This window comes from Salvelinus namaycush, chromosome 38 (assembly GCF_016432855.1).
Source record: "Salvelinus namaycush isolate Seneca chromosome 38, SaNama_1.0, whole genome shotgun sequence".
Lineage (NCBI taxonomy): Eukaryota > Metazoa > Chordata > Actinopteri > Salmoniformes > Salmonidae > Salvelinus > Salvelinus namaycush.
Window position 1 is genome coordinate 3,807,982 of NC_052344.1, and position 25,575 is coordinate 3,833,556.

At 45.7% G+C, this 25,575-nt stretch overlaps 1 protein-coding gene across 1 annotated transcript in view; it reads left to right on the forward strand.

Annotated features, from left to right (window-relative positions):
• Positions 1 to 1,174: 1,174 nt before the first annotated feature.
• Positions 1,175 to 25,575, forward strand: part of LOC120031972 (laminin subunit beta-1-like) — a 34,684-nt gene continuing 10,283 nt past the window's right edge. The window contains exons 1-22 of the mRNA XM_038977863.1: positions 1,175 to 1,303; positions 2,033 to 2,205; positions 6,325 to 6,463; positions 14,699 to 14,772; positions 15,139 to 15,327; positions 15,482 to 15,545; positions 16,314 to 16,516; positions 16,712 to 16,832; positions 17,096 to 17,284; positions 17,592 to 17,768; positions 17,854 to 17,966; positions 18,044 to 18,123; positions 18,350 to 18,485; positions 18,580 to 18,738; positions 18,934 to 19,070; positions 19,262 to 19,382; positions 19,631 to 19,817; positions 20,132 to 20,275; positions 20,471 to 20,702; positions 20,882 to 21,045; positions 21,421 to 21,645; positions 21,747 to 21,964. Coding sequence (XP_038833791.1) covers positions 1,273 to 1,303; positions 2,033 to 2,205; positions 6,325 to 6,463; positions 14,699 to 14,772; positions 15,139 to 15,327; positions 15,482 to 15,545; positions 16,314 to 16,516; positions 16,712 to 16,832; positions 17,096 to 17,284; positions 17,592 to 17,768; positions 17,854 to 17,966; positions 18,044 to 18,123; positions 18,350 to 18,485; positions 18,580 to 18,738; positions 18,934 to 19,070; positions 19,262 to 19,382; positions 19,631 to 19,817; positions 20,132 to 20,275; positions 20,471 to 20,702; positions 20,882 to 21,045; positions 21,421 to 21,645; positions 21,747 to 21,964 — 3,276 coding nt within the window. The 5' untranslated portion in view covers positions 1,175 to 1,272. The remainder of the gene's footprint in view (positions 1,304 to 2,032; positions 2,206 to 6,324; positions 6,464 to 14,698; positions 14,773 to 15,138; positions 15,328 to 15,481; positions 15,546 to 16,313; positions 16,517 to 16,711; positions 16,833 to 17,095; positions 17,285 to 17,591; positions 17,769 to 17,853; positions 17,967 to 18,043; positions 18,124 to 18,349; positions 18,486 to 18,579; positions 18,739 to 18,933; positions 19,071 to 19,261; positions 19,383 to 19,630; positions 19,818 to 20,131; positions 20,276 to 20,470; positions 20,703 to 20,881; positions 21,046 to 21,420; positions 21,646 to 21,746; positions 21,965 to 25,575) is intronic.

Sequence of the window (25,575 nt, forward strand, 5' to 3'; positions counted from 1 at the left end):
CACACGAGGGTGATGTATGCACATATAGTTGTGGTCAATTGATGAGTCTTGGGGCTGTATTCCAAATGTCTCAAGAGTAGGAGTGTTGATCTTGTATAAGGATGCCCCTGTCCATTTAATCTTATTATGATCTGAAAGCCAGAACTGATTCTAGATCAGCACTCCTGCGATGTTTCATACATAGGTTGCAGTCTAAACCAGGTTTTCCAAAACTCGTGCCCTGGGTGCATGTTTTGGTTTTTGACCGAGCACTACACAGCTGATTCAAATAACCAACTCATCATCAAGCTTAGATTATTTGAATCAGCTGTGTAGTGCTAGGGTAAGAACCAAAACGTGCACCCAGGTGGGGCCCCACGACTGAGTTTGGAAAATCCTGGTCTGAATTTTTAAATAAACCCCATTGAACTTGATGAATAGGGTGTTTATAAAACGAATAAACACGTCTTGATTTTACCATTCAAAATTCTGACACAATCCAGGCAAATTACTTCAGCACTGAGGAATCATCTTTAACTTTAATGTGTTCAGTGAGATGCTGTGTCTATTTTCCTGAGGGGTAACTATGGGCACCTGTCTCTGCCATTTGCCATAACTGTGTCCAACTCAATGACAAGCATGTCCAGGGTTTAGCCCAATAGAGGATTGAATCTGACAGAATAGGCTTTTTCAGCTATCACCCATCTGTGCCCAACTGCTAAATAAGCACTCCACTACAAACACAGAAAATGGCCCCTGTGTGTGTCCCTCTGCCAGACAGAGACGGATGTGGAGTTCTGTGTTTGACATGGTAAAGTACCCATCTCTCCTTCTGAGGTTAGTCAGAAGAACAGTGAAGTTGATCGTGTGAAACATGCAGGTAATGTATGTGCAGCAGTGTATTCCAGAGCTACACCTATGTCTGTCTGACCTACAGACCGACTAATATGTTCTAATGATCTCAGTAGCCTAAATAAGCATACTGACCACAACTTTGATTTGACAACACACCTAAAGCACTCTTGACTTGTCGCGAGATTAAAAGGAAAGTTATTTACTTGTACTATTCATTCAAAGAAAGTCCTGGCTGAATGTGGTGCGCTTATCTTCGTTAGCACGCTGCGCTGCATACCCAGGCTGGAGGGTTGGGACTCGGGAACGCGTGGGATGTACAGTTGGGGGCTCGCCAGGACCTCCTAGAACATAGTTACACAGACACACTCACGCACACAACTGCTTCAGGACTTGCCGACAACAACCCGAGGGATAATTATCCATGTTTAATACTCGAAAATGTTGATATTGCACATCGCATCACTTTTGAGTAAGTATTGTTTTTACACGAACTGTTTAGTTTTTCCTACTGCGCAGGTAGCTAGCTAAATAATTATCAATGCATTTGAGGAGTAGCCTAAAGCCAATTATTGGCTTGAGGAAAAGTCAAATGTGAAGAGATCCAATAGAGGATTTTATTTTCTGTTGCCGTCAAAGTTTAATTCCAATGTTACTTTTCACTGTCACTTATTCAGGACCATGGGGACCTTTTAAGGAGGAACTGTACCATTATTTAAACATCTAAAATGTGTTCAACAGTTTATACATGTCAGATGTCTCAGTCCGCTATGCTTGTTTAAATATGTTTTGGGCACATTATTTTCAACTCGCTATCGTTTACAGAAGCTGTTTTGTACAGTCAATAACTGTTTCCCACAGTCGCTGTTGTTCACGAACATAACAGCCTGTTTTCATAAACAGTCCCGTCACAGGGATCGATTGCAAAGCGAGTCCATGTGATTTCAATTAAATTAACCGGAAGCCTATCTTGTGACCGTTATGTTTTTATACCCAGTGATGCATTAGACTAAAGGGAGCCTGTGATAGCAATGGAGAGACACGCCTCTTAAATCTAAAATAAAAATATTTGTACAGATTTTTAACCTTGGGATAGTTTAGTTATATAGCATAATAGTTGCATGGAGAGTTATACTCCAGACATGTTTTGCTCGCCCGTGCAGCATCATCAGCTACACTCAACGCTGTTTCTGTCCGGCAGCCCTCTGGTGTCGGTCCTTTGCGCAGCTGCCGGAGTTTGGGGATGTGTGCCCTGAGGGGAGCTGCTACCCCGCCACCGGGGACCTTCTGATCGGCCGTGCGCACCAGCTCACCGCCTCCTCCACCTGCGGCATTGAGAAGCCTGAACGCTTTTGCATTGTTGGTCACCTGGAGGTAAGACACCTCACACCCGGGGCACAGATAGGTGTACTTACTACACATAGACAGGATGGGCATAAGCAGTTGCTTAGGGTCCCCAGCCGCTAGGGGGCCGACATAAGCGGTTGCGTATTTATGAACTCAGTCTGGTTCTCAACTGTTGAGAGTTTGAATAGTAGAATACACAAGGTGCAATTTCAAATTTGGTTGTGCATCAGCAGTTTCAACTGACAGTCACTCAATTAGCCCCTTTCAGCAACCATTTATTTGATTGGTAAATTAGTCTAGCCAGCTAATTTAACTTGTAGTAGGGGAGAGCTGGGATGAAAGTAACGCACCCATTTTCTCAGGTAACACAGAAGCTAGAATGAAGTAGTGAAGTCAACACATTCCTAATGCGGAGGACGAGCTCCCCGCAAAAACAACTGCCCAGTCCAACCATGTTTCCCTTAGTTATCAACAAAAAAAAAATTGCGCAAAATAAGTAAAAACACGGACCTGTACGTTTTTTGGGGGGGTTGTATGGTTGTTTAAGGTTCCACATGTCATTTTCTTAACCCATCTAGTGACTAAATCCCAGCAGACTGTAGGTTTCAAGTATCATGCTAGATAGTCTTGGGTGTTAGCCTGGGTGCAGTTAAAGCAGAGACGGATGTGACGAAAGTAACACAATGTTAGCTGATGACCTGGGATAAAAATAAAACGTTTAAACACAGGCCATTGTCTCCTCTAGTTCATATTGCTTTTATAATATTTGCAAAATATCAGCACGTGACTGAAGGTTTGAAAATGATATGTGACATCATTAGCATTATGCCTTAATCAATTGAATTGTAGGATCAGCTTCTCACGTAAGCTTTTATCGACAGGTTAGTGGATAAAAATATATATCTTTATGATTCTGGGGGTCAATTACCTTGTGTCAAGCCATGGAAATGTGACTAGCATGATGAGTTTGCCATTTGTGAAGAGAATAAAAACATTTATTCTATCACGACATGAGGAGTGCGCATGACAAGGACAGCTGGAGTGCACCTGATTGGTAGGGCTACGCATGAATAGTCATTGAAAATGGTGAAAAACATCTCCTACTACATCCCCATTTAAAGTGAGATGAGAAAATTATGGTTAACATACAATGCATTCAGAAAGTATTCAGACCCCTTGACCTTTTCCACATTTTGTTACGTTACAGCCTTATTCTAAAATTGATTTAAAAAAAAAATGTTTTCCCTCATCAGTCTACACACAATACCCCATTATGACAAAGCGAAAACAGGTTTTTAGAAATTTAGCAAATAAAAAAACAGAAATAGCTTATTTACATAAGTATTCAGACCCTTTGCTATGAGACTTGAAATTGAGCTCAGGTGCATTCTGTTTCCATTGATCATCCTTTCTACAACTTCATTGCAGTCCACCTGTGGTAAATTCAATTGATTGGACATGATTTGGAAAGGCACACACCTGTCTATATAAGGTCCCACAGTTGACAGTGCATGTCAGAACAAAAACCAAGCCATGAGGTCGAAGGAATTGCATTTTGAGGAGGCACAGATCTGGGAAAGGGTACCAAAACATTTCTACAGCATTGAAGGTCCCCAAGAACAGAGTGGCCTCATCATTCTTACATGGAAGAAGTTTGGAACCACAAAGACTCTTCCTAGAGCTGGCCACCCCGGCCAAATTGAGCAATCGGGGGAGAAGGGCCTTGGTCGGGGAGGTGACCAAGAACCCGATGGTCACTCTGACAAAGCTCCAGAGTTCCTCTGTGGAGATGGGAGAACCTTCCAGAAGGATAACCATCTCTCTGCAGCACTCCACCAATCAGGCCTTTATGGTAGAGTGGCCAGAAGGCAGTCACTCCAGCTTGGAGTTTGCCAAAAGGAATCTAAAGGACTCTTAGACCATGAGAAACAAGATTCTCTGGTCTGATGAAACCAAGATTGAACTCTTTGGCCTGAATACCAAGCGTCACGTCTGGAAGAAACCTGGCACAATCCTTACGTTGAAGCATGGTGGTGGCAGCATCATGCTGTGGGGATGTTTTTCAGCGGCAGGGACTGGGAGACTAGTCAGGATTGAGGGAAAGATGAACGGAGCAAAGAACAGAGAGATCCTTGATTAGAACCTGCTCGGGACCTCAGACTTGGGCGAAGGTTCACCTTACAACAGAACGACCCTAAGCACACAGCCAAGACAACGCAGGAGTAGCTTCGGGACAAGTCTCTTAATGTCCTTGAGTGGCCTAGCCAGAGCCCGGACTTGAACCTGATCGAACATCTCTGGAGAGACCTGAAAATAGCTGCGCAGCGACAATCACCATTCAACCTGACAGAGCTTAAGAGGATCTGCAAAGAATAATGGGAGAAACTCCCCAAATACAGGTGTGTCAAGCTTGTAGCGTCATACCCAAGAAGACTCGAGGCTGTAATCGCTGCCAAAGGTGCTTCAACAAAGTACTGAGTAAAGGGTCTGAATACTTATGTAAATGTAATGTTTCTGTTATTATTTGTAATAAATTTGCAAACGTTTCTAAAAACCTGTTTTTAGTTTGACATTATGGGGTATTGTGTGTAGATTGATGACAGAAAACAACAATTTTAATCCATTTTAGAATAAGGCTGTAACGTAACAATGTGGAAATAGTCAAGGGGTCTGAATACTTTTAGAATGCTCTGTAGCTACTATGTGATCCATTTTAGTCAAATTATTTTTGTAAGGCAAAATATTGTGGTTGCGATGTTGACACATGGTTCATTTTCATACATTTCGAACCTATAGCATTAATTATTCAAATTGACACAAACATGAAATTATGGCTGATGGTACATTTGTTGAAAGTAACAAGCATTACAAACCAGTAGCATGGAGATAAGACCGATATTGTGCACTTCTCGCCCGCTGTTACTTCTGTTCCAAGGCTGTGTTACTCCCGCCATGCCGGCAGGTACAAAAGTAACATTGTGGAAGTTCTGTTCTCGGTCTATTTCATTTCAGGTCATTTAACCTAGAAATCAAGGCAAAGGGTGGCTACTTTGATGAATCTCAAATATAAAATATATTTTGATTTGTTTAATCCTTTTTTAGTTACTGTATGATTCCATATGTGTTATTTCATAGTTTTGATGTCTTCACTATTATTATACAATGTAAAAATCAAAATCCTTGAATGTGTAGGTGTGTCCAAACTTCTGACTGGTACTGTACATGATAAACACTTCATTGTGTTGCAAAATAGTGTTGTAATGATGTAGTACAGTGTAATGTTTGGGCAATTTGAGTGTACGAGAGAGAGACTCTATGGAATTGTGCTGCGTGGGAGTCTTGGCATTTCCCTCCACAATAAGCATTGTGTGCCACACAGTCACCTCCCTGTGTGCTTATAATGGGGAGAGAGCGTGATAGGGAGTATTCCGTTATTTCAGAATCCCTTCGGGGGTGAACAGCTACAAAATGTGTCCATGTGAAAGGGGTGGTTATGGGCTGTGGAACGATTAACGAAACATTGGAACATTCTAGGATGAGTCATCGTAATGAGGAGGAGAACGGGGGATGAGGAGAAGAGCCCCCCCTGAGGGTCTAGTGCCAAGAATTCTGGGAGCAGACTTTGCCTACAGGGGAGTGGGAGCTGGACCATTAGTTGGTCACAAAGTGGTCACATTTCAACACAGTTAAAACTTGAGTGTGCAGATAGATTAGACAGCAACCGCTTGGATGAAATTAGAATGTTGTGAAAGTCACACTGTGAGGTTGTGAAGTCTTCACTCACACACATGTTGGGAAGATACAGTGCAGAGAGTAGGATGTGTGTGTGTGTGTGTGTGTGTGTGTGTGTGTGTGTGTGTGTGTGTGTGTGTGTGTGTGTGTGTGTGTGGAAGACAGAATCCAGAATCTGTGTGTGTAGGCCAAACCATCTGGAGAGCAGACAAACCTGCTGCTAAGAGGGGCAGTGAACCTAGAGTGTAGAATAAACTATCTACACTACAGGATATACACACACACACACACACACAGACAGTGATGACAGACTGAGTGGTAGCGTATGGACTCTTGCTCTATAATCAAAGGTGAATGATCATGTTCTTCACAGTACTGAGACATTCTCTCTCTCTCCTCCCTCTCTCTCTGTAGGAGGAGAAGAAGTGTTTTGTGTGTGACTCCAGGGAGATGTATGATGAGAGGCTGAACCACACGACCAGCCACAGCATCGAAAACTTGGTCACCACCTTTGCCCCCAACCGCCTCAAGACCTGGTGGCAGTCTGAGAATGGTGAGAATGTGTGTGTGGGTGGGTGTCTGTGTGCGCATGTTTTTGGTTTTACTAGTAAAATAAGGAACATTCAGACAAGTGGGGACATTTCGCTGGTCCCCACAAGAAAAGGCTTTTTTAGGCTTAGGGGTTAGGTTTAGGGTTACAATTAGGGTTAGGGTATGGACATCACATGTTGAATGCGGAATGAGGGAGAGCTCGGTTTGTTGCTTTGAAAGTCTCTGAAAAAGTGTTATATTGAAAAAGTTTGGTTACTAGCTACCTTTTGAATTTGGACCCTGCGACGAGGTTTAGCCTCAGTTTCTGCGATCACTATATCTTTCCAGAGATCCTGCCAACCAAAAGTTTGAAGAGCTGCTTGGCATAGCAAGGTTTCCTTGACAGCTTGAACACAGTCCGCGATGCGGTTAGCCCTTGTGGCTGGGACTGCGGATTGTGGCTGTTTCTGTTTAAATCTGCCCTGCGACCGGCCCTGTCTGGAACTGCGTGGAGTACCAGCGTTAGCCTACATTGCTACCATGGCCTCCAAAGCAAAAGGTGGAAGGTATGGAGAGGACAGTGTTTCTCTATCACAGGTGAATGATCTTTTAAATGAACAATAATGATTTTACAAGCAGTTGTTAGAACAACAGGAAAATAGCTTTAAGAGCTTTGTCCAGATACTAATGGAGAGGTCCAAAAATGTAATAACAGTTTGCAGTTCTCCCAGGGAGAGGTGTATGTCCTGAAAGAGACATGCAGCAAGATGACAACAAACTGTAAGTCCTCTCGAGGTGACATTAGCATGAATCCTTATTAACAATGACTGGGAAAACAGACTATTTAGGGGGACAATCCAGGAGGAATACCATTGTTGTGGATGGCATACCAGAGTCTTCACATGAGAACTGGGCCGAGTCTGAGAAGAAAGTATGAAAAATGATCACTGAAAAGCTGCAGATGGATCATACGGAGATTGAGGTGGAGCGAGCGCACAGGTCTGGAAAGCATGTAACAGGCCCAGGTGACAGACCCAGGCCAATAGTGGTCGAGTTCCTGAGGTTTAAGGACAAGATGTCTGTTCTGGCGAGAGCCAAGAACTTTGAGGAATCTTCCTCAAAGAGGACTTCTCTGAAGCTGTGCGCCAGAAGCGGGAAAATAACTTATCCCAGCTATGAAAGCTGCCAGAGAGCATGGGAACATTGCTTACATCTGCTACAACAGGCTCATTGTCCACCCTCCCTCCCAAAAGACTGCGAGGAATGAGAGAGCCAAGTCTCAGGGCCAGTAGCTTCAGCCCAACATCACACACACACACATATATGTAAATATGTATATTTTTTTACTCCGATAAGCTACCAAGGAAATGGCTTAGAATAGCCCATATTAATATACGCTGAGTTTACAAAACATTAGTAAAACCTTCCTAATATTGAGTTGCACCACGTTTTGCCCTCAGAACAGCTTTAATTCGCGACTCTACACTGTGTTGAAAGTGTTCCACAGGGATGCTGGCCCGTGTTGACGCCAATGCTTCCCACAGTTGTGTCAAGTTGGCTGGATGTCCTTTGGGTGGGGGACCATTCTTGACACACACAGGAAACTGTTGAGTGTGAAAAACGCAGCAGCGTTGCAGTTCTTGACACATTCAAAAGGATGCGCTCGCACCTACTACCAAACCCCGTTCAAAGGCACTTCAATATTTTGTCTTGCCAATTCACCCTCTGAATGGCACACATACACAATCCATGTCTCAATTGTCTCAAGGCTTTAAAATCATTCTTTAACCTGTCTCCTACCCTTCATCTACACTGATTTGAAGTGGATTTAACAAGTGACATCAATAAGGGATCATAGCCTTCACCTGGATTCACTTAGTCAGTCTGTCTTGGAAGGAGCAGGTGTTCCTAATGTTTTGTACACTCAGCAACTTGCTAACATCGGATAACATTCATATACTGGCCATCTCTGAAACTCACTTAGCTAATTCCTTAGATGATACAGCAGTAGCAATATAGGCATATACTGTAACTACGGAAAGACGTGAATGCCTATGGGGGAGGTGTTGCTGTATACTTCACATTCAGAGACATATTCCATTAAAGCTTAGAGAAGATCTCATGTCAAATGTTGATGAACTGTTGTGGTTGCATGTTCACCTGCCTCATCTAAAGCCTCTTCTTTTGGGGTGCTGCTATAGGCCACTAAGTGCTAACAGTCAGTATTTGGATAATATGTGTACCTTTCTATTCAATATATTGGGTACACAAATGTACCATTATACTAGATTAGTGGAAATCACTGATGATGTTAGGATCCAGAATGTCCTCCACCGGAACCCAACACCGCTCCTCTGGGCCATACCACTCCCAGTCCACCAGATACTGGAGCCGACCCCCACGACGTCGGGAGTCCAGTAGAGATCTGACGGAATAAACCGGACCCCATCTCGATGTCCGGGGGAGTGGAGGGTTGTCGTGGGGGACAGCATCAGCTAGGGGACCAGGAACCACTGGCCTGAGAATGGAGACATGAAAAGAAGGTGAAATATGGTAGTGACTGGGAAGCTGTAACCTATTCGTCACCTCGTTGACCCTCCGGAGAACCTTGAACGGCCCCACGAACCAGGGGCTCAGCGTGAGCATCGCTCCACACTTCATCTGCGTGCCTGAACCACTCCTCAACCGCAGGAGCTTCTGTCTGGCCCGGGGTCCACGGAGCCAGGACCGGCTGAAAACCCAGAACACACTGGAAAGGGGTCAACCCAGTGGAGGAGTGACGTAGCGAGTTCTGGGCGTACTCCGCCTATGGAAGGAATCGAGCCCACTCTCCCTGCCGGTCCTGACAGTGACTCCTCGGGAACCTCCCCAGCTCCTGGTTCATCATCTCCACCTGCCCGTTGGACTGACGCCTATACCCGGAAGTGAGACTGACCGTGACCCCAAGCTTCTCCATAAAGGCTCTCCATACCCGTGATGTGAATTGGGGACCACGGTCGGAGACAATGTCCTCCAGAAGGCCATAATGACCTGCTGGAAGAGTGCCTCAGTGACCTGGAGAGCAGTAGGGAGACTAGAAAGAGGGATTAAATGACAGGATTTAGAAAATCTATCCACAACCACCAAAATGGTCGTGAAACCGTCAGAGGAGGGGATATCAGTAACAAAGTAAATTGATAGATGGGACCAGGGACGTTGAGGCACAGGAAGGGGAAGGAGTTTCCCTGCTGGAGCGTTCCAGGGGGATTTCGTTTGGGCTCATACGGAACAGGAGTTGACGTCAGCAGCTGGCTCTTCGGGCACCCATGCCTCAGCCGGCTCTACAGGTTCCTGTGCCTCAGCTGGCTATACAGTTTCCCACACCTCAGCAGAAGCGACCGGCCCGCTCCTGGTCCTTGGGACCGTCCCTCTGGTCGGCGTCCTGCGGCTGGAGCCGCGCGTCAGGGAGGGGGTACTGTCACGTCTACTCCCGCTCCTCCTCTCTGGTGCTCGTTGTCGCCAGTTGTCTCATTACGCACACCTGCCACCATCGTTACGCGCACCTGCGCCTCATGACACTCACCTGGACTCCATCACCTTCCTGATTACCTTCCCTATGTCTGTCACTCCCTTTGGTTCTTTCCCCAGGTGTTATTGACTCTGTTTCTGTTTCATGTCTGTATGATTTTCGTGTTTCTTGTTTTGTACTGTTCTATTTATTATTACATTTGCACTCCCTGTACTTACTTCCCGACTCCCAGCGTACACGTTACATCAACCAAGTAGAGTGCATACCAATAGTGTTGGATCTGTGACATCCAAAGAAATATCAGTTTCCATTGGCTGTAGTGACCATAACATTGTGGCAATAACAAGGAAAACCAAAGTGCCAAAAGGTTGGGCCTAAAGTAATTGATAAAAGATCATACAAAATGGTTGACATACTGTAAATTAAGAAATGTTGTGACTAAACTTAACAAAAATAAGAAATTATATCACCAAACAAAGATAAATTACATAAAACACAATGGAAAAAGACTTTAGAGTACCGTAAATGAAATCATGGGCAGAAAACCCAATACATCTCCATCGTTCATTGAAGTTGATGGGTCATTTATAACTAAACCTTTTGATATTGGCAATCATTTCAATGACTATTTCACTAGTAAAGTGGAAAAACTCAGAAGTGAAATGATAACATTGAACAGTGAACCATCATTTTTAAAATAAAAAATCTAATAATGAAAGAGAAGGATTGCTTTGTGAATTTGGTCAAATTAGTATGGGAGAGGTCGAAAAATGATTGTTATCCATCAATGATAAGCCACCAGGTATAGACAACCTTGATGGGAAACTAGTGAGAATGGTAGCAGACTATGGGTGCGTTTGTAAATTCACTCTGGCTATCTACTCCGATTTCAGAGCAGAGCGCAGAATAACTGATACATTTACGAACGCTCAACACCCGTTGAATATGGCCGGTTTCAGTAAATGTCTGCAAAAAATCAGAGTTAAATTGTTGCCAGTAGCACAGTTAGTCGCCAATGCTCTGGATAACATGAAAACAGCCTAACCAGCTCTGCTAGGGCGAGTAAAATGGTCAGAGTGAGGTGTTCTCTCATTTGTGTCGAAGTAGCTAGCAAGCTAGCCAACGTTAGCTTAGGTGCTTGACGGCCGTTGTGAGGTCAGAACGCTCGGATCAACCCTACTCCTCGTCCAGTGTGCGCTCTGAACGCACCGAGATCGAAATGCTCTGAATTTATGAACGGACAATCTGACAACACTCTGAATTTATGAACGGACAATCTGACAACACTCTGAATTTACGAATGCCCAGAGCGCACTGAGCGTGCTTTGGCACTCCAGATTAAATTTACGAACACTCCCTATATTGCCACCCCTATTTGCTATATCTTTAACCAAAGACTAAAGGGAGAGTGTGTCCCCACAGGCGTGGAAGGAAGCTAAAGTAATTCCACTGCCTAAGAATAGTAAAGCACCTTTGCTGGCTCTAACAGCCACCCAATCAGTTTGCTGCCTGTTCTTAGTAAACTGATGGGGAGGATTGTGTTTGACCAAATACAATGCTATTAACTACTGACTTTCAGCATGCATATAGAGAAGAGCACTCAACTTGTACTGCACTGACTCCGATGACAGATGATTGGTTAAAATAAATTGATAATAATAATAATAAGATGATAGTTGGAACTGTATTGTTAGATTTCAGTGCAGCCTTTGTTATTGATCATAAAAAAGTAACTTGCTATGGCTTTACATTACCTACCTTCACATGGTTGGAGAGTTATTTATCCAATAGAATCCAGAGCGTGTTCTTCGATATAATCTTCTCTAAGATCAGATATGTACAGTGCAGTGTACCTCAGGGCAGTTGCCTTGGGCCATTACTCTTCTCTATTTTTACAGATGATTTCCCACTGGTCTTACACGAGGCTATAATGACTAAGTATGCGGATGATTCCACGCTTTACATGACAGCACCCAAACAAGTGAGCTCACTGAAATTCTAAATAAGCAGTTAGTCAGTATCAGAATGGGTGATTTAATAATAAACGGGTCTTAGTTTTAGATATATTTATCAGGGATCAAGGTAAGACCCAGATGCAGACTGTCGAAGTAACCCTGTTTATTGTAGCAAACAGGGGCAGGGAAAGACAGGTCAAGACAGGCAGTGGTCGAACTTCCAGGGTAAGGAAAAGGATGGCAGGCGGACTCAGGGTCAGGGACAGGCAAAGGTAAAAACCAGGAGGACTAGCAAAGAGAGGATGGGAAGCGATAGGCGCTGACAGGAAAAATGCTGGTAAACTTGAACGAACAAGACAAACTGGCAACAAACAGACAGAGAACACAGGGGATAATTAGGAAGATGGGCGACACCAGGAGGGGGTGGAGACGAGCACAAGGACAGGTGAAACAGATCAGGTCGTGACAAAAACTAAAAGCATTGTATATGGTTCAAAACATTCTCTAAGACCTAAACCTTAACTGGAGTTGTACATAAAGGGTGTGACCATTGAACAAGTTGAGGAAGCTAAACTCCTAGGTATAACATCGGATGGTCATTCATCGTGGTCAAGTCAAATTGACAAAGTTGTGGTGAAGATGGGGAGAGGTATGTCTGTTATTAAAAGATGTTCTGCGTTTTTGACACAAATCAACTGTACTAGTTGTTCAGGCTCTGGTCTTGTCCCTTCTTGATTACTGTCCGGTAATATGGTCAAGTGCAGCAAAGAAAGACCTAGCAAAGCTGCGGCTGGATCAAAACAATGCAGCAAGCCTTGACCTTAACTGCGCATACAGAGCTAGCGTCAACAACATGCATGGCAGTACTTCCTGGTTCAGTATTGACGAGAGATTCTCTGCTTCTCTTCTAGTTTTTATAAGAAATATTACTGTGACCAAAATTCCAGATTGTCTCCATAATTAAATAACATTCAGCTCAGACACCCAAACATACTTTAATTTTTTTATTTAACCTTTATTTAACCAGGTAGGTTAGTTGAGACTGCGACTGCGACCTGGCCGAGATAAAGCAAAGCAGTGCGACATAAACAACAACAGAGTTACACATGGGATAAACAAACATGCTGTCAATAATACAATAGAAAAAGTCTATATACAGTGTGTGCAAATGAGGTAAAAAGGGAGGTAAGGCAATAAATAGGCCATAGTGGCAAAATAATTACAATATAGCAATTAAACACTGGAGTGGTAGATGTGCAGAAGATGAATGTGCAAGTAGAGATACTGGGGTGCAAAGGAGCAAAATAAAGAAACAAATAACAGTATGGGGATGAGGTAGTTGGATGGGCTATTTACAGATGGGCTATGTACAGGTGCATACCCCACAAGACATACCACCAGGGGGCTCTTCACAGTTCCCAAGTCCAAAACAAATTCACGGCAACACAGTTTTATACAGAGCCATGATCGCATGGAACTCCCTTCCATCTCCAATTACTAAAACAAACAGCAAAATGATCTTTAAAAAATGTATTAAACAACAACTCATCGAACTGAGGGGACTGTGAGGCGACAAATAGACGCACACTAACACACACACATCATTTTTTTAGTTGTATTGTTTCTATAATTTCTTTGTTGTATTGTTTGTATATCGTTGTATTTAAAATTTGTGTTAGTGTCCTTGTCCATCAGTGTTTTGTTATTTGTAATGTTTTGTGTTTTTTGTAGAACCCAGGAAGAGTAGCTGCTGCTTCTGCACAAGCTAATGGGAATCCAAATAAACAAATAGGGTTAGGTTTAGGGATTAGGGAAAATAGGATTTTGAATGGGAATCAATTGTTTGGTCCCCACAAGGATAGTAAAACAAATGTGTGTGTGTGTCATGGTGAAGTCCAGCTGTGAGAGAATGGTCAGTGTGTGAGAGTGTGCTAAATGTGTTCTCATGGGAACAGGGGGGCGGTACGGTGAGTAGAGCAGATCACAGAGCAACACAGCTCAGCCAATCAGAGCAGGCTTCAGGGCAGAGGATATACAGGTATGCTCAAGTGAACAGGTTTTAGAAACAGCTGTATATCAACACTGCTGACACGACATAACCGCATTGTTCCCTGTAATACACACATGCACACACACTCCCTCGCACACATACTTGCAACTGTGCAACATAATGAGAGACTGAGGTATTCTTGTCTGAGAGCATGGGAACTGGACTGGCTTTCCCACACACACACACACACACACACACACACACACACACACAGTCGTAACACTAACACAAACTCACATAGCCCATGCATGCACGAACACACACACACACACACACACACACACACACACACACACACACACACACACACACACACACACACACACACACACACACACAGTGGGTTTGTTTATTCATTGCTGAGTCTTCTGACAGATGTGGAGGATAAAGTGTCCATTGTTGAGTCATGGAAGGAGCCGCAGCCAGATGCCCAGATGGTCTGGGAATACCAGGAAGGACGAAACACGGAAAAGCAGGGGTTGGGATTTCCTTATCCTGCTGCATTAGTCCCTATGAGATCCCACTACGCACATGTTACCACAGCAACGGATCAATTCGTCACATGGGTGTGGTAGAAAGACCAATTGACATGGTCAAATTTCCTGTGTGTGTGTTAGCAGAGATTTTGGCAGACTCACTAATGTGTTCTTATGGGTCTGTAACTCCTGACATAAAGCAGGATATGTTTGTCATGGGATGTCTTTCTCAGTGTGTGTGTTGCGTGTTTGTTTCCCTGTGCTGCAGGTGTGGAGAATGTGACCATTCAACTGAACCTGGAAGCTGAGTTCCACTTCACACATCTCATCATGACCTTTAAGGTGGCCACACACAAACACACACACACACACTTACACACACTCACAGCTGTGTTCGAGGTATGTGGAAAATCTCTCTAGTCTCTTGAGATGGATGGTCGAGAGGGCTGCTGTAAAACACTATACTCTGTACTGCTGGCATCAGTGTATTGAGTCTATTCAGCTTCCTTTAGAACCCTCCATGTGTCTCTGATCTGGTCTGGACTCTCCTCTCTCTTTCATTCTTGTTCTCATTTTCTCTTTTTTCTTTCTGTGATATAATATTAGGGCACAGAGTTTTCCCTGTTCGGGTCACGTGGGCAAGAATCTATTCCTTTATATTTGTTGTATTTCTGTGTTACGAATTAGAATGATCTCTTTGATTGATAGACATTCCGTCCGGCTACCATGGTGATCGAGCGTTCCATGGATTTTGGGAAGAAGTGGCAGGTGTACCGTTACTATAGCTACAACTGTGAGTCCGCCTTCCCTGGGATATCCGTGGGACCCATGGTCAAAGTGGACGACATCATCTGTGATTCCCGCTACTCTGACATAGAGCCATCCGCAGAGGGAGAGGTAAGCATCTGTGTGGTCTTTGAGCTTTGGCAAGAGAGGGGGTAGACGTTGTGACTCCATAATGCTTCAGAGTTAGTCTGTCATTGAATTATAACCTAGGAAACGTACATTTTTACAATCCCTATCTCTGTCCCTCTCTACCCCTCTCTATCAGGTGATATTCAGGGTGCTGGACCCAGCATTTGAGATTGAAGACCCTTACAGTCCCAGGATACAGAGTAAGTAACTACAGTACAGCACCAGGCCAGAGGTGGCATATCTCAATAGCTACATCTGATCCAGTTAGTACTGCAACAAATCATTTTCTAATTTTCCTGGTATTCTGAGTAGTGGCGGTTGTCATAGAGGTCAGGTTATCCTGGCATCTCTTATGGAATTTCACATGTAGAAGCTACACACACAAATACATACACACACACACATACACTCACACACACACGCACACAAACTTTAGGGCCTCATTCATACCCATACTCACACACACACACACATACCCATACTCACACACACACACACACACACACACACACACATATACACACACACACACACACACACACACACAAACTTTAGGGCCTCATTCACACCCATACTCACCCATACTCACACACACACATACTCACACACACACATACACACACACACACACACACACACACACACACACACACACACACACACACACACACACACACAAACTTTAGGGCCTCATTCATACCCAAACTCACCCATACTCACACACACTTACACAGAGGGGCCCTCATGTTAAGTATGTGGTGAATGTGTGTAGGGAGCCTTCAGAAGGAGGATCCCACATCTTTAGGGTCAGAGGTCGTAGAGATGAGCTTGGAGAAGATCCAGAACCTAATATATAAAGACACAGTAACCTATAGAAACATTCCTATAATGTACCACTGCTGTTTTAGATGGGCCGTTGCATTAGGACTGGTAATAAGTCTGCCTTTATTCCGATTGTGTGTGTGTAGACATGCTGAAGATCACTAACCTGCGTGTCCAGTTTAGTAAGCTCAACACACTGGGTGACAACCTGCTGGACTCCAGAGACGAGGTCACAGAGAAATACTATTATGCCCTCTTCGACATGGTCGTCCGCGGCAACTGCTTCTGCTACGGACATGCCTCCAAGTGTTCCCCTGTCGATGGGATACATGTAGGCACAGAGGGCATGGTGAGTGAAACAGACGCGCGCACACACACACACACACGATACAACATACACACACAACATACACACGTTCTCCTAATAGGTTGTGTGACCATTAAGAGGGAGATGACTCAAGTTACTTTCCTCTACTCTTTGGTGCTAGCGCCTCAAACACTAGTGTTTCTCTCTCTCTCTCTCTGTATGCGTGTGTGTTTCCAGGTCCATGGTCACTGTATGTGTAACCACAACACAGAGGGTCTGAACTGTGAGCACTGTAAGGACTTCTACAACGACCTGCCCTGGAGGCCTGCAGAGGGACACAACACCAATGCCTGCAAGAGTGAGACACTTACACACACACACACACACTGATCACACTGTGCCAGATATATACAGTCTGGATCATTCCGTTCCAGATATATCAAACTATTCAACAGGAATCTCCCTCATTCCGTCCTGTCGATAGTGTCTTTTGAAGTGCAAAATATGTTTAGACCAAATATTCTCTCTATTTCTCTCGCTCTCTGGCCTCTCTCCCTGTCCATCTCTTTATCTCTCTCCCTCTCCATTCTCTATCTCTCTGTCTCTCTCTCCTTCTCCCAGTGTGCGAGTGTAACCACCACTCCAGGTCATGTCACTTTGACATGGCTGTGTATCTGTCTACGGGGAACGTGAGTGGAGGAGTGTGTGATGAGTGTCAACACGAGACCATGGGGCGTCAGTGTGAGCAGTGCAGACCCTTCTACTACCAGCACCCCGAAAGACACCTGAGAGACCCCAACATCTGCGAACGTACGTTACCGTCTGTCTGTGACCTATGACAAGGGCCAGGAGTTTGCTGGCCTCACCTTTGACCACTGACCTGTCAAGTTTCAACTCTCCCTTTGATCTCTGTCTCTGAACTTAAGTCTGAATTTACTGTTGGAGTCTCTGTCCTCTTCTCTCGCTCTCCTTCGTCTCTCCATCTCCAATACCCTCCCCAAACTCTTTCTGTCTCCTTCAACTCGTTTCTCACTCTCCCTCCTACCCTCCCTGTCCCCTCACATTCCTTCCTGTCTTTTTCTCTCACTCACCTCCCTCCCTCTCCCTCTGTCTGTAGCGTGTAGCTGTGACCCGGCGGGCTCCCTTCAGGGTGGTGTGTGTGACGGCAGGACAGACGTGTCTGCTGGTCTGATAGCAGGACAGTGTCGCTGTAAGACCAGTGTGGAGGGAGAGCGCTGCGACCACTGTAGACAGGGACACTACGGCCTGGGGCAGGGACCAAACGGCTGCTTGCGTGAGTCTAATACACACATACACACACACACACACACACCTATCTTTTTGTCTCTCATTGTTTATTTGATGTGTGTTTTTGGCAGAGTGTACCTGTAACCCTCTGGGCACGCTGCCTGGAGGAAGCCCATGTGACATGGACACAGGAAACTGCTTCTGCAAACGCCTCATCACCGGCAGGAACTGTGACCAGTGTCTGGTGAGGGACTTACCGACCACGTCACTGTGTGTCTGCAGTGTGTGTGTGTTTATAACTCTATTCATTTGTTCCTGCAGCCGCATCACTGGGGGCTGAGTAATGACATGGACGGCTGCAGACCATGTGACTGCGACCAGGGCGGAGCCGTCAACAATGAGTATGTTTTAACCAATCACATCATGTCTCTACTCATATGATCCAGTCACAGCACAACTACTCTTCCTAATTCCACCGCACTCGAAAATGCATGGTTGCGGAAATGTATCTGTAGGTATTGGATATTTACGAACAATCAGTTTCTCATTCTGTTGCTCTCCCTATTTATCTCTCTCCCTATTGTCCCCTCTCGCTCTTCCTCCCGCTCTCTCTCCCTCTACCTCTAGTTGTTCTCCGATATCAGGCCAGTGTCAGTGTCGAGAACACATGTATGGGAGGCGTTGTGACCAGGTGGAGTCAGGATACTACTTCATCGCCCTGGACCACTACACCTACGAGGCTGAGGACGCCAAGCACGGCCCTGTGAGTGTTTGTGTGTGTGTGCGTGTGCGTGTGTGTGTTGACCTCTTGCTTTTAATCTCTCTGTCTTTCTAAATTGGTCGTATCTCTCTCTCAGGGTGTGAAGGTGGTTCCCAGGCCCTATCCTCTGAACCGTAGTCCTACCTGGACAGGGCCAGGGTTTGTCAACGTACCCGAGGGAGCCCACCTGGAGTTCCACATCAACAACCTACCTGACTCCATGGACTACGACGTGCTGATCCGCTATGAACCACAGGTTAAAACACATGGGCACACACACACACACACACACACATACGAACATGCAAACACACACACACACACACACACATACGAACATGCAAACACACACACACGCATAAGAACACGCGAACGCACACATACTTACACACAGTTTTCTCTACTGTCTGCAATGTGTGATATTGCGTGTGTGGTGTGTGTGTTGCTGTAGTTGCCGGAGCAGTGGGAGCAGGTGGAGATCAGAGTGATACGTCCGTACTCAATGAGAGTGGGGCAGCCAGCCAGTCCATGTGAAAACACTCTACCAGGAGGAGATCAGCAGTTGGTGTCTCTTCCTCCAGGATCCAGGTAGGCACCCAAGTGGCACACATCTCCTCCCTAGTCCCTACAATACACCCTTACTTCCACCTTCATACACCATCTTTACACACGCAAACACACACCCACACACCACCTCTACCGTCGTTCCAACCGTACACCTTACTTTCCTCTGTGTGTGTGTGTGTGTGTGTGTGTGTGTGTGTGTGTGTGTGTTTCAGACATGTGGTGCTCCCGAGGCCTGTGTGTCTGGACAAGGGACGGAACTACACCCTGCGTCTCAGTCTGCCTCTCTACTCCTCTCTCAGTGACGTCCAAAGCCCCTACACACTCATCGACTCCGTGAGTAACAGTCGCAAACCACGCTCCATACAGTCTGATAAACTGTAGTTTCCGCTAACACACAGACAGACACACACGAGTCAGTATGGAAAACATCCCTATAGTAGTCATGTTATAGTCAATGTAGTGTGGAATAACAGACTTGTAGTATCTCTACGACAAGCCCTCTGTCTGTATACATCTCTTACTTACTCTCCTCCTACCCTTCCCTTCTCCCTCCCTCCCTCCTCCCCTCTCTCTCCCTCTAGTTGGTGTTGATTCCGCGGGTGCGTGAGCTGGAGTTGTTTGAGGGTTCTCAGGGCGAGGAGGCGTGGGATACGTTCCAGAGGTACCGCTGTCTGGAGAGCAGCCAGAGCGTCATCAAGAGCCCCATGACGGACATCTGCAACGACTACATCTTCAGTGTGTCTGCCCTGCTACACCAGGGGGCTATGGGTAGGAAACGGGGCTGTGTGTGTGTGTAGGGTTCGATTGAAGGGGGGGGGTAGTCTGTATGTTTGTGTGTGAGAGTGCATGTTTTACAGTGAGTCTGTCTCTGTTTATCATTAGTAAACAATAATTTGCTTCCTGAATCATTCCTAATACTCATACAGCAACAACAACAACTCACATTGCTGCGTTCCTCTCTATCTCTCTCGCTGTCTTTCTATCTCTCCCGCTCTCTCTCCCGCTTCTCCCCTCCCCTATCTTTCCCCCCTCTTTTACACTCTCCCTCTCCCCTTCCCCCCTGTTCTCCTTCTGCTCTCTAGCGTGCCAGTGTGACGCCCAGGGCTCGCTCAGTGCGGTGTGCGACCCCAGAGGTGGGCAGTGCCGGTGTCGGCCCAACATGGCGGGCAGGAACTGTGACCGCTGTGCCCCCGCCACCTTCCTGTTCAGCCCCTCAGGATGCAGACGTGAGTGACAGACAAGCATGGGGTCAGAGGTTAAAGGTCAGGGGGAGGGTTATGTTGAGACTGGGGTTGAGATTCCAACTTGTGTGGTATTTTATATCCCTTTCCCACTCTTTCCCCCCTCTTCTTCCTCTTTCCTCCACCCCTCCTTCCCCTCTCCCTGTTATTCCCTCCCTCCTCTCCCTCCTCTCTCCCCAGCCTGTGAGTGTAATCCTGTGGGTTCTGTGAACGCTTTCTGCCACGAGGCCACAGGTCAGTGTGAGTGTGTGCCAGGGGCATCAGGACGTCAGTGTGCCCACTGCCTGCCAGGCTACTGGGGCTTCCCTCAATGCCGGCCCTGCCAGTGCAACGGCAACAGCGACTACTGCCACCATCAGACTGGAGAGTGCCAGGGCTGCCGCGCCTTCACCACCGGGCACATGTGTGAAAGGTACTGTGTGAAATTATACCATATAAAAAATAATAGCTAGCTAATATACCGCACACCAAACCAGTGTAGGGCACAACTGCATATTTCACTGTCATGCTTTCTCTTATCAGTACCAACCGTGTTTGTGTGTATGTGAGTGTTTTCCGTGCCTCTTATCATGTCTTACCCCGTACCTACAGGTGTCTGGATGGTTACCATGGTGACCCAGTGTTGGGTTTGGGGGGTCACTGCCGCCCCTGCATGTGTCCAGATGGGCCGGGGAGCGGACGCCAGTATGCAAACGGCTGCTACCAGACCGCCAACAACTACCGGCTGGTCTGTGTCTGCAGCCCTGGATACAGAGGTTAGATACACACACACACCACGTCACACATTGTTCTCCCAGTCCTAGTACACATTTTCCCTGAAATGACAGAGCTAGCTGAATCCCCTCTGCTCCTGGTCATAATGGGCAGGTAGTAACTACAGGGACAGTGAGTGTGTGACAAACCCCACAGATACTTCTCTCACTGGAACAGGAAGCCAGTCCACTGCCTGTAAATGTTTGACTGTTTACGACTGTTTTATAAGTGTTTACAACTGTGCCATGACTGCGCTATACTAAACACTGCAGCCTATGAACAGTTCTGCTTCCTTACAGATCTATAACTGTAGGTATGTGTGTGTGTGTGTGTGTGTGTCAACAGTTCGGGAATTTACCTTTCCTTCCCTTCCGTAGGAGCCAGGTGTGACGAGTGTGCGCCAGGTCACTATGGTAACCCCCAGGTGCCCACCGGGCGCTGTCTGCCCTGCCAGTGTAACGACAACATCGACCAGCTGGACTCGGGGTCCTGCGACGCTCGCACAGGCGTCTGCCTCAAATGCCTGCACCATACCGAGGGCTATGGCTGCCAGCGCTGCAAGCTGGGTTACTACGGCAACGCCGCCACCCAGAGTTGCAGGAGTGAGTACAATTAGACAGTATGTGTGTGTGTGTGTGTGTGTGTGTGTGTGTGTGTGTGTGTGTGTGTGTGTGTGTGTGTGACTGTCTTTCTCTGTCTATAGGGTGTATGTGTGGTTCAGTGGGCACGACGTCGGAGGCATGTCCGTCCCCGGGGGAGTGTCACTGTGACCTGCAGACTGGCCAGTGTCCCTGCCGGCCTAACGTGATTGGCCAGAACTGTGACCGCTGTGCCCCTGATACGTTCAACATAGGAAGCAGACAGGGCTGTCAGACCTGTGACTGTGACCAAACCCACTCCTTTGGGACGTCGTGCAATGAGGTGAGGGCCACAACCGACCACACCTTTACCCCATCCTTCCAAAACAACACCCACACCCCGTGTAGTCACCCAACCATCTATACCTAGCAAATTGGCCTGTGTTACCTAGCGTTGATTTTCAGTGTAGCATTTCTAGTGTTGATTCAGGTGTTAAATTAACTCTGTAAGTGTTCAATTAACACTCAGTGGTGTAAAAGAACCCCAGCGTTGGTGTTAATAACCAGAGTTGAACTAAAACTATGCCCGTCATTATCATAGCATTCTCTATTGCAGGTATATTTTTTTGGAATTGGTTGTTTCAATATCTACAGTACATTCGGAAACTATTCAGACCCCTTGACTTTTTCAACATTTTGTTACGTTACGGCCTTATTCTAAAATGGATGACATTTTTTCCCCCCTCATCAATCTGCACACCATACCCCATAATGACAAAACAAAACAGGTTTTTAGACATTTTTGCACATTTTTCTTTTTTTTTAAAGGTGGAAATATCACATTTAAATAGTACTTTGTTGAAGCACCTTTGGCAGCGATTACAGCCTCAAGTCTTCTTGGGTTCAACGCTACAAGCTTGGCACACCTGTATTTGGGGAGTTTCTCCCATTCTTCTCTGCAGATCCTCTCAAGCTCTGTCAGGTTGGATGGGGAGCACTGCTGCACAGCTATTTTCAGATCTCTCCAGAGATGTTTGATCGGGTCCAAGTCCGGGCTCTGGCTCGGCCACTCAAGGATATTCAGAGACTTGTCCCAAAGCCACTCCTGCGTTGTATTGGCTGTGTGTTTAGGGTCATTGTTCTGTTGGAAGGTGAACCTTTTCCCAAGTCTGAGGTCCTGAGCGCTCTGTAGCAGGCTCTAATCATGGATCTCTCTGTTCTTTGCTCCATTCATCTTTTCCTCGATCCTGTCTAGTCTCCCAGTCACTGCCGCTGAAAAACATCCCCACTGCATGATGCTGTCACCACCATGCTTCACCGTAGGGATAGTGCCAGGTTTCCTCCAGACGCGACGCTTGGCATTCAGCCCAAAGATTTCAGTCTTGGTTTCATCAGACCAGAGAATCTTGTTTCTCATGGTCTGATTTTCCTTTAGGTGCCTTTTGGCAAACTCCAAGCAGGCTGTCATGTGCCTTTTACTGAGAAGTGGCTTCCATTTGGCCACTCTACCATAAAGGCCTGATTTGGTGGAGTGCTGCAGAGATTGTTGTCCTTCTGGAAGGACTCCCATCTCCACAGAGGAACTCTGGAGCTCTGTCAGAGTGACCATCAGGTTCTTGGTCACCTCCCTGACCAAGGCCCTTCTCCCCCGATTGCTCATTTTGGCCGGGCGGCCAGCTCTAGGAAGAATCTTGGCGGTTCCGAACTTCTTCCATTTAAGAATTATGGAGGCCACTGTGTTCTTGGGGATGTTCAACACTGTACAATTTTTTTGGTACCCTTCCCCAGATCTGTGCTTCGACACAATCCTGTCTCGGAGCTCTACGGAGAATTACTTCGACGTCATGGTTTGGTTTTTGCTCTGACATGCACTGTCAACTGTGGGACCTTATATTTATTTTTATTTTTGTAAAAAAAAAAATGTTGGTAGATCAACTTTGATATGCAGATAGATTGTAGCTTCAATGTAATTGTCTGCATCTCTTCCAATCCCCCATATTTTTTTTTTTTTACACTACCGGTCAAAAACACCTACTCATTCAAGGGTTTTTCTTTCTTTTTACTATTTTCTACATTGTAGAATAATAGTGAAAACATCAAAACTATTAAATAACACATATGTAATCATGTAGTAACCAAAAAAGTGTTTAACAAATCAAAATATATTTTAGATACTTCAAATAGCCACCCTTTGCCTTGATGACAGCTTTGCACACTCTTGGCATTCTCTTAACCAGCTTCACCTGGAATGATTTTCCAACAGTCTTGAAGGAGTTTGCACATAGGCGGAGGACTTGTTGGCTGCTTTTCCTTCACTCTGCGGTCTGACTCATCCCAAACCATCTCAATTGTGTTGAGGTTGGGGGATTGTGGAGGCCAGGTCATCTGATGCAGCACTCCATCACTGTCCTTCTTGGTAAAATAGCCCTTAGACAGCCTGGAGGTGTGTTGGGTTATTGTCCTGTTGAAAAACAAATGATAGTCCCACAAAGCCCAAACCAGATGGGATGGCGTTTCGCTGCAGAATGCTGGTTAAGTGTGCCTTAAATTTTTGTTGTTGTTGTACTTTTACCCCTTTTTCCCCCCAATTCCGTGGTATCTAATTGGTAGCTACAGTCTTGTCTCATTGCTGCAACTCCCGTACGGACTCAGGAGAGGCAAAGGTCGAAGAGCAAGGACATTTCTTCGACCTTTTCGACCCCAAACTTTTCAACGGTAGTGTATATACCGGTAGTGTATATATACAGTTGAAGTCGGAAGTTTACATACACTTAGGTTGGAGTCATTAAAACTCGTTTTTCACCCACTCCACAAATTTCTTGTTAACAAACTATAGTTTTGGCAATTGTTTACAGACAGATGATTTCACTTATAATTCACTGTATCACAATTCCAGTGGGTTATACGTTTACACACACTAAGTTGACTGTGCCTTTAAAGAGCTTGGAAAATTCCAGAAAATTATGTAATGGCTCTAGAAGCTTCTGATAGGCTAATTGACATTGTTTGAGTCAATTGGAGGCGTACTTGTGTATGTATTTCAAGGCCTACCTTCAAACTCAGTGCCTCTTTGCTTGACATCATGGGAAAAAGTCTCAGAGTAGGAGTGCTGACCTAGGATCAGATCCTTCTGACCATATAATCTTTTTCAGTATAATCTAAAAGGGAAATCTAATCCTATATCAGCACTCCTATTCTGAAACTATTTGTGAATACAGTCCTGGGTGTTTGCAGCACAAAAAAAACATGTCTGTATAACAAAATAATAATGAATTACTATTGGGTCTAGCTCTCTCCTGTTCTTAGCACATAAATGGTTGATGGAGTTTCTCTCTCTGTCTCTGAGTGGAATGTTTGTTTAGTTACTCCAAAGTGTATTCTAAGCCTTCCTTCCTCTATGGAACTCAGCCAGTAAACACACTACTCCTGCTGACAGTAAGTGTTTCCCAACCAGGAAAATGGTGTGCTTTCTAATCAGAAAAAAATGAGCACAAGCCCTAGTTACATGTGCTATCAAACCGCTGCAACTTATACAGAACGCAGCAGCCTGCCTGTTTGAAAACCTTCCCAAGTTCTCCCATATCACCCTGCTCTGCCGTAAACTCCACTGGCTTCCAGTTGAAGCTCGCATCCACTACAAGGCCATGGTACGTGCCTACGAAGCAGCAAGAGGAACTGCCCCTCTCTACCTTCAGGCTATGCTCGAACCCTACACCCAAACCCGAGTACTCCGTTCTGCCACCTCTGGTCTCTTGGCCCTCCCACTACTAAGGGGGAGGGGGGGAGGGGGGGGCAGCTCCCACTCAGCCCAGTCAAAACTCTTCTCTGTCCTGGCACCCCAATGGTGTAACCAGCTTCCTCCTGAAACTAGGACAGCAGGGCCTGGCCATCTTCTGAAAACATCTGAAACCCGACATCTTCAAATAGTATCTTAAATAATCTCCCCCCCCCCCC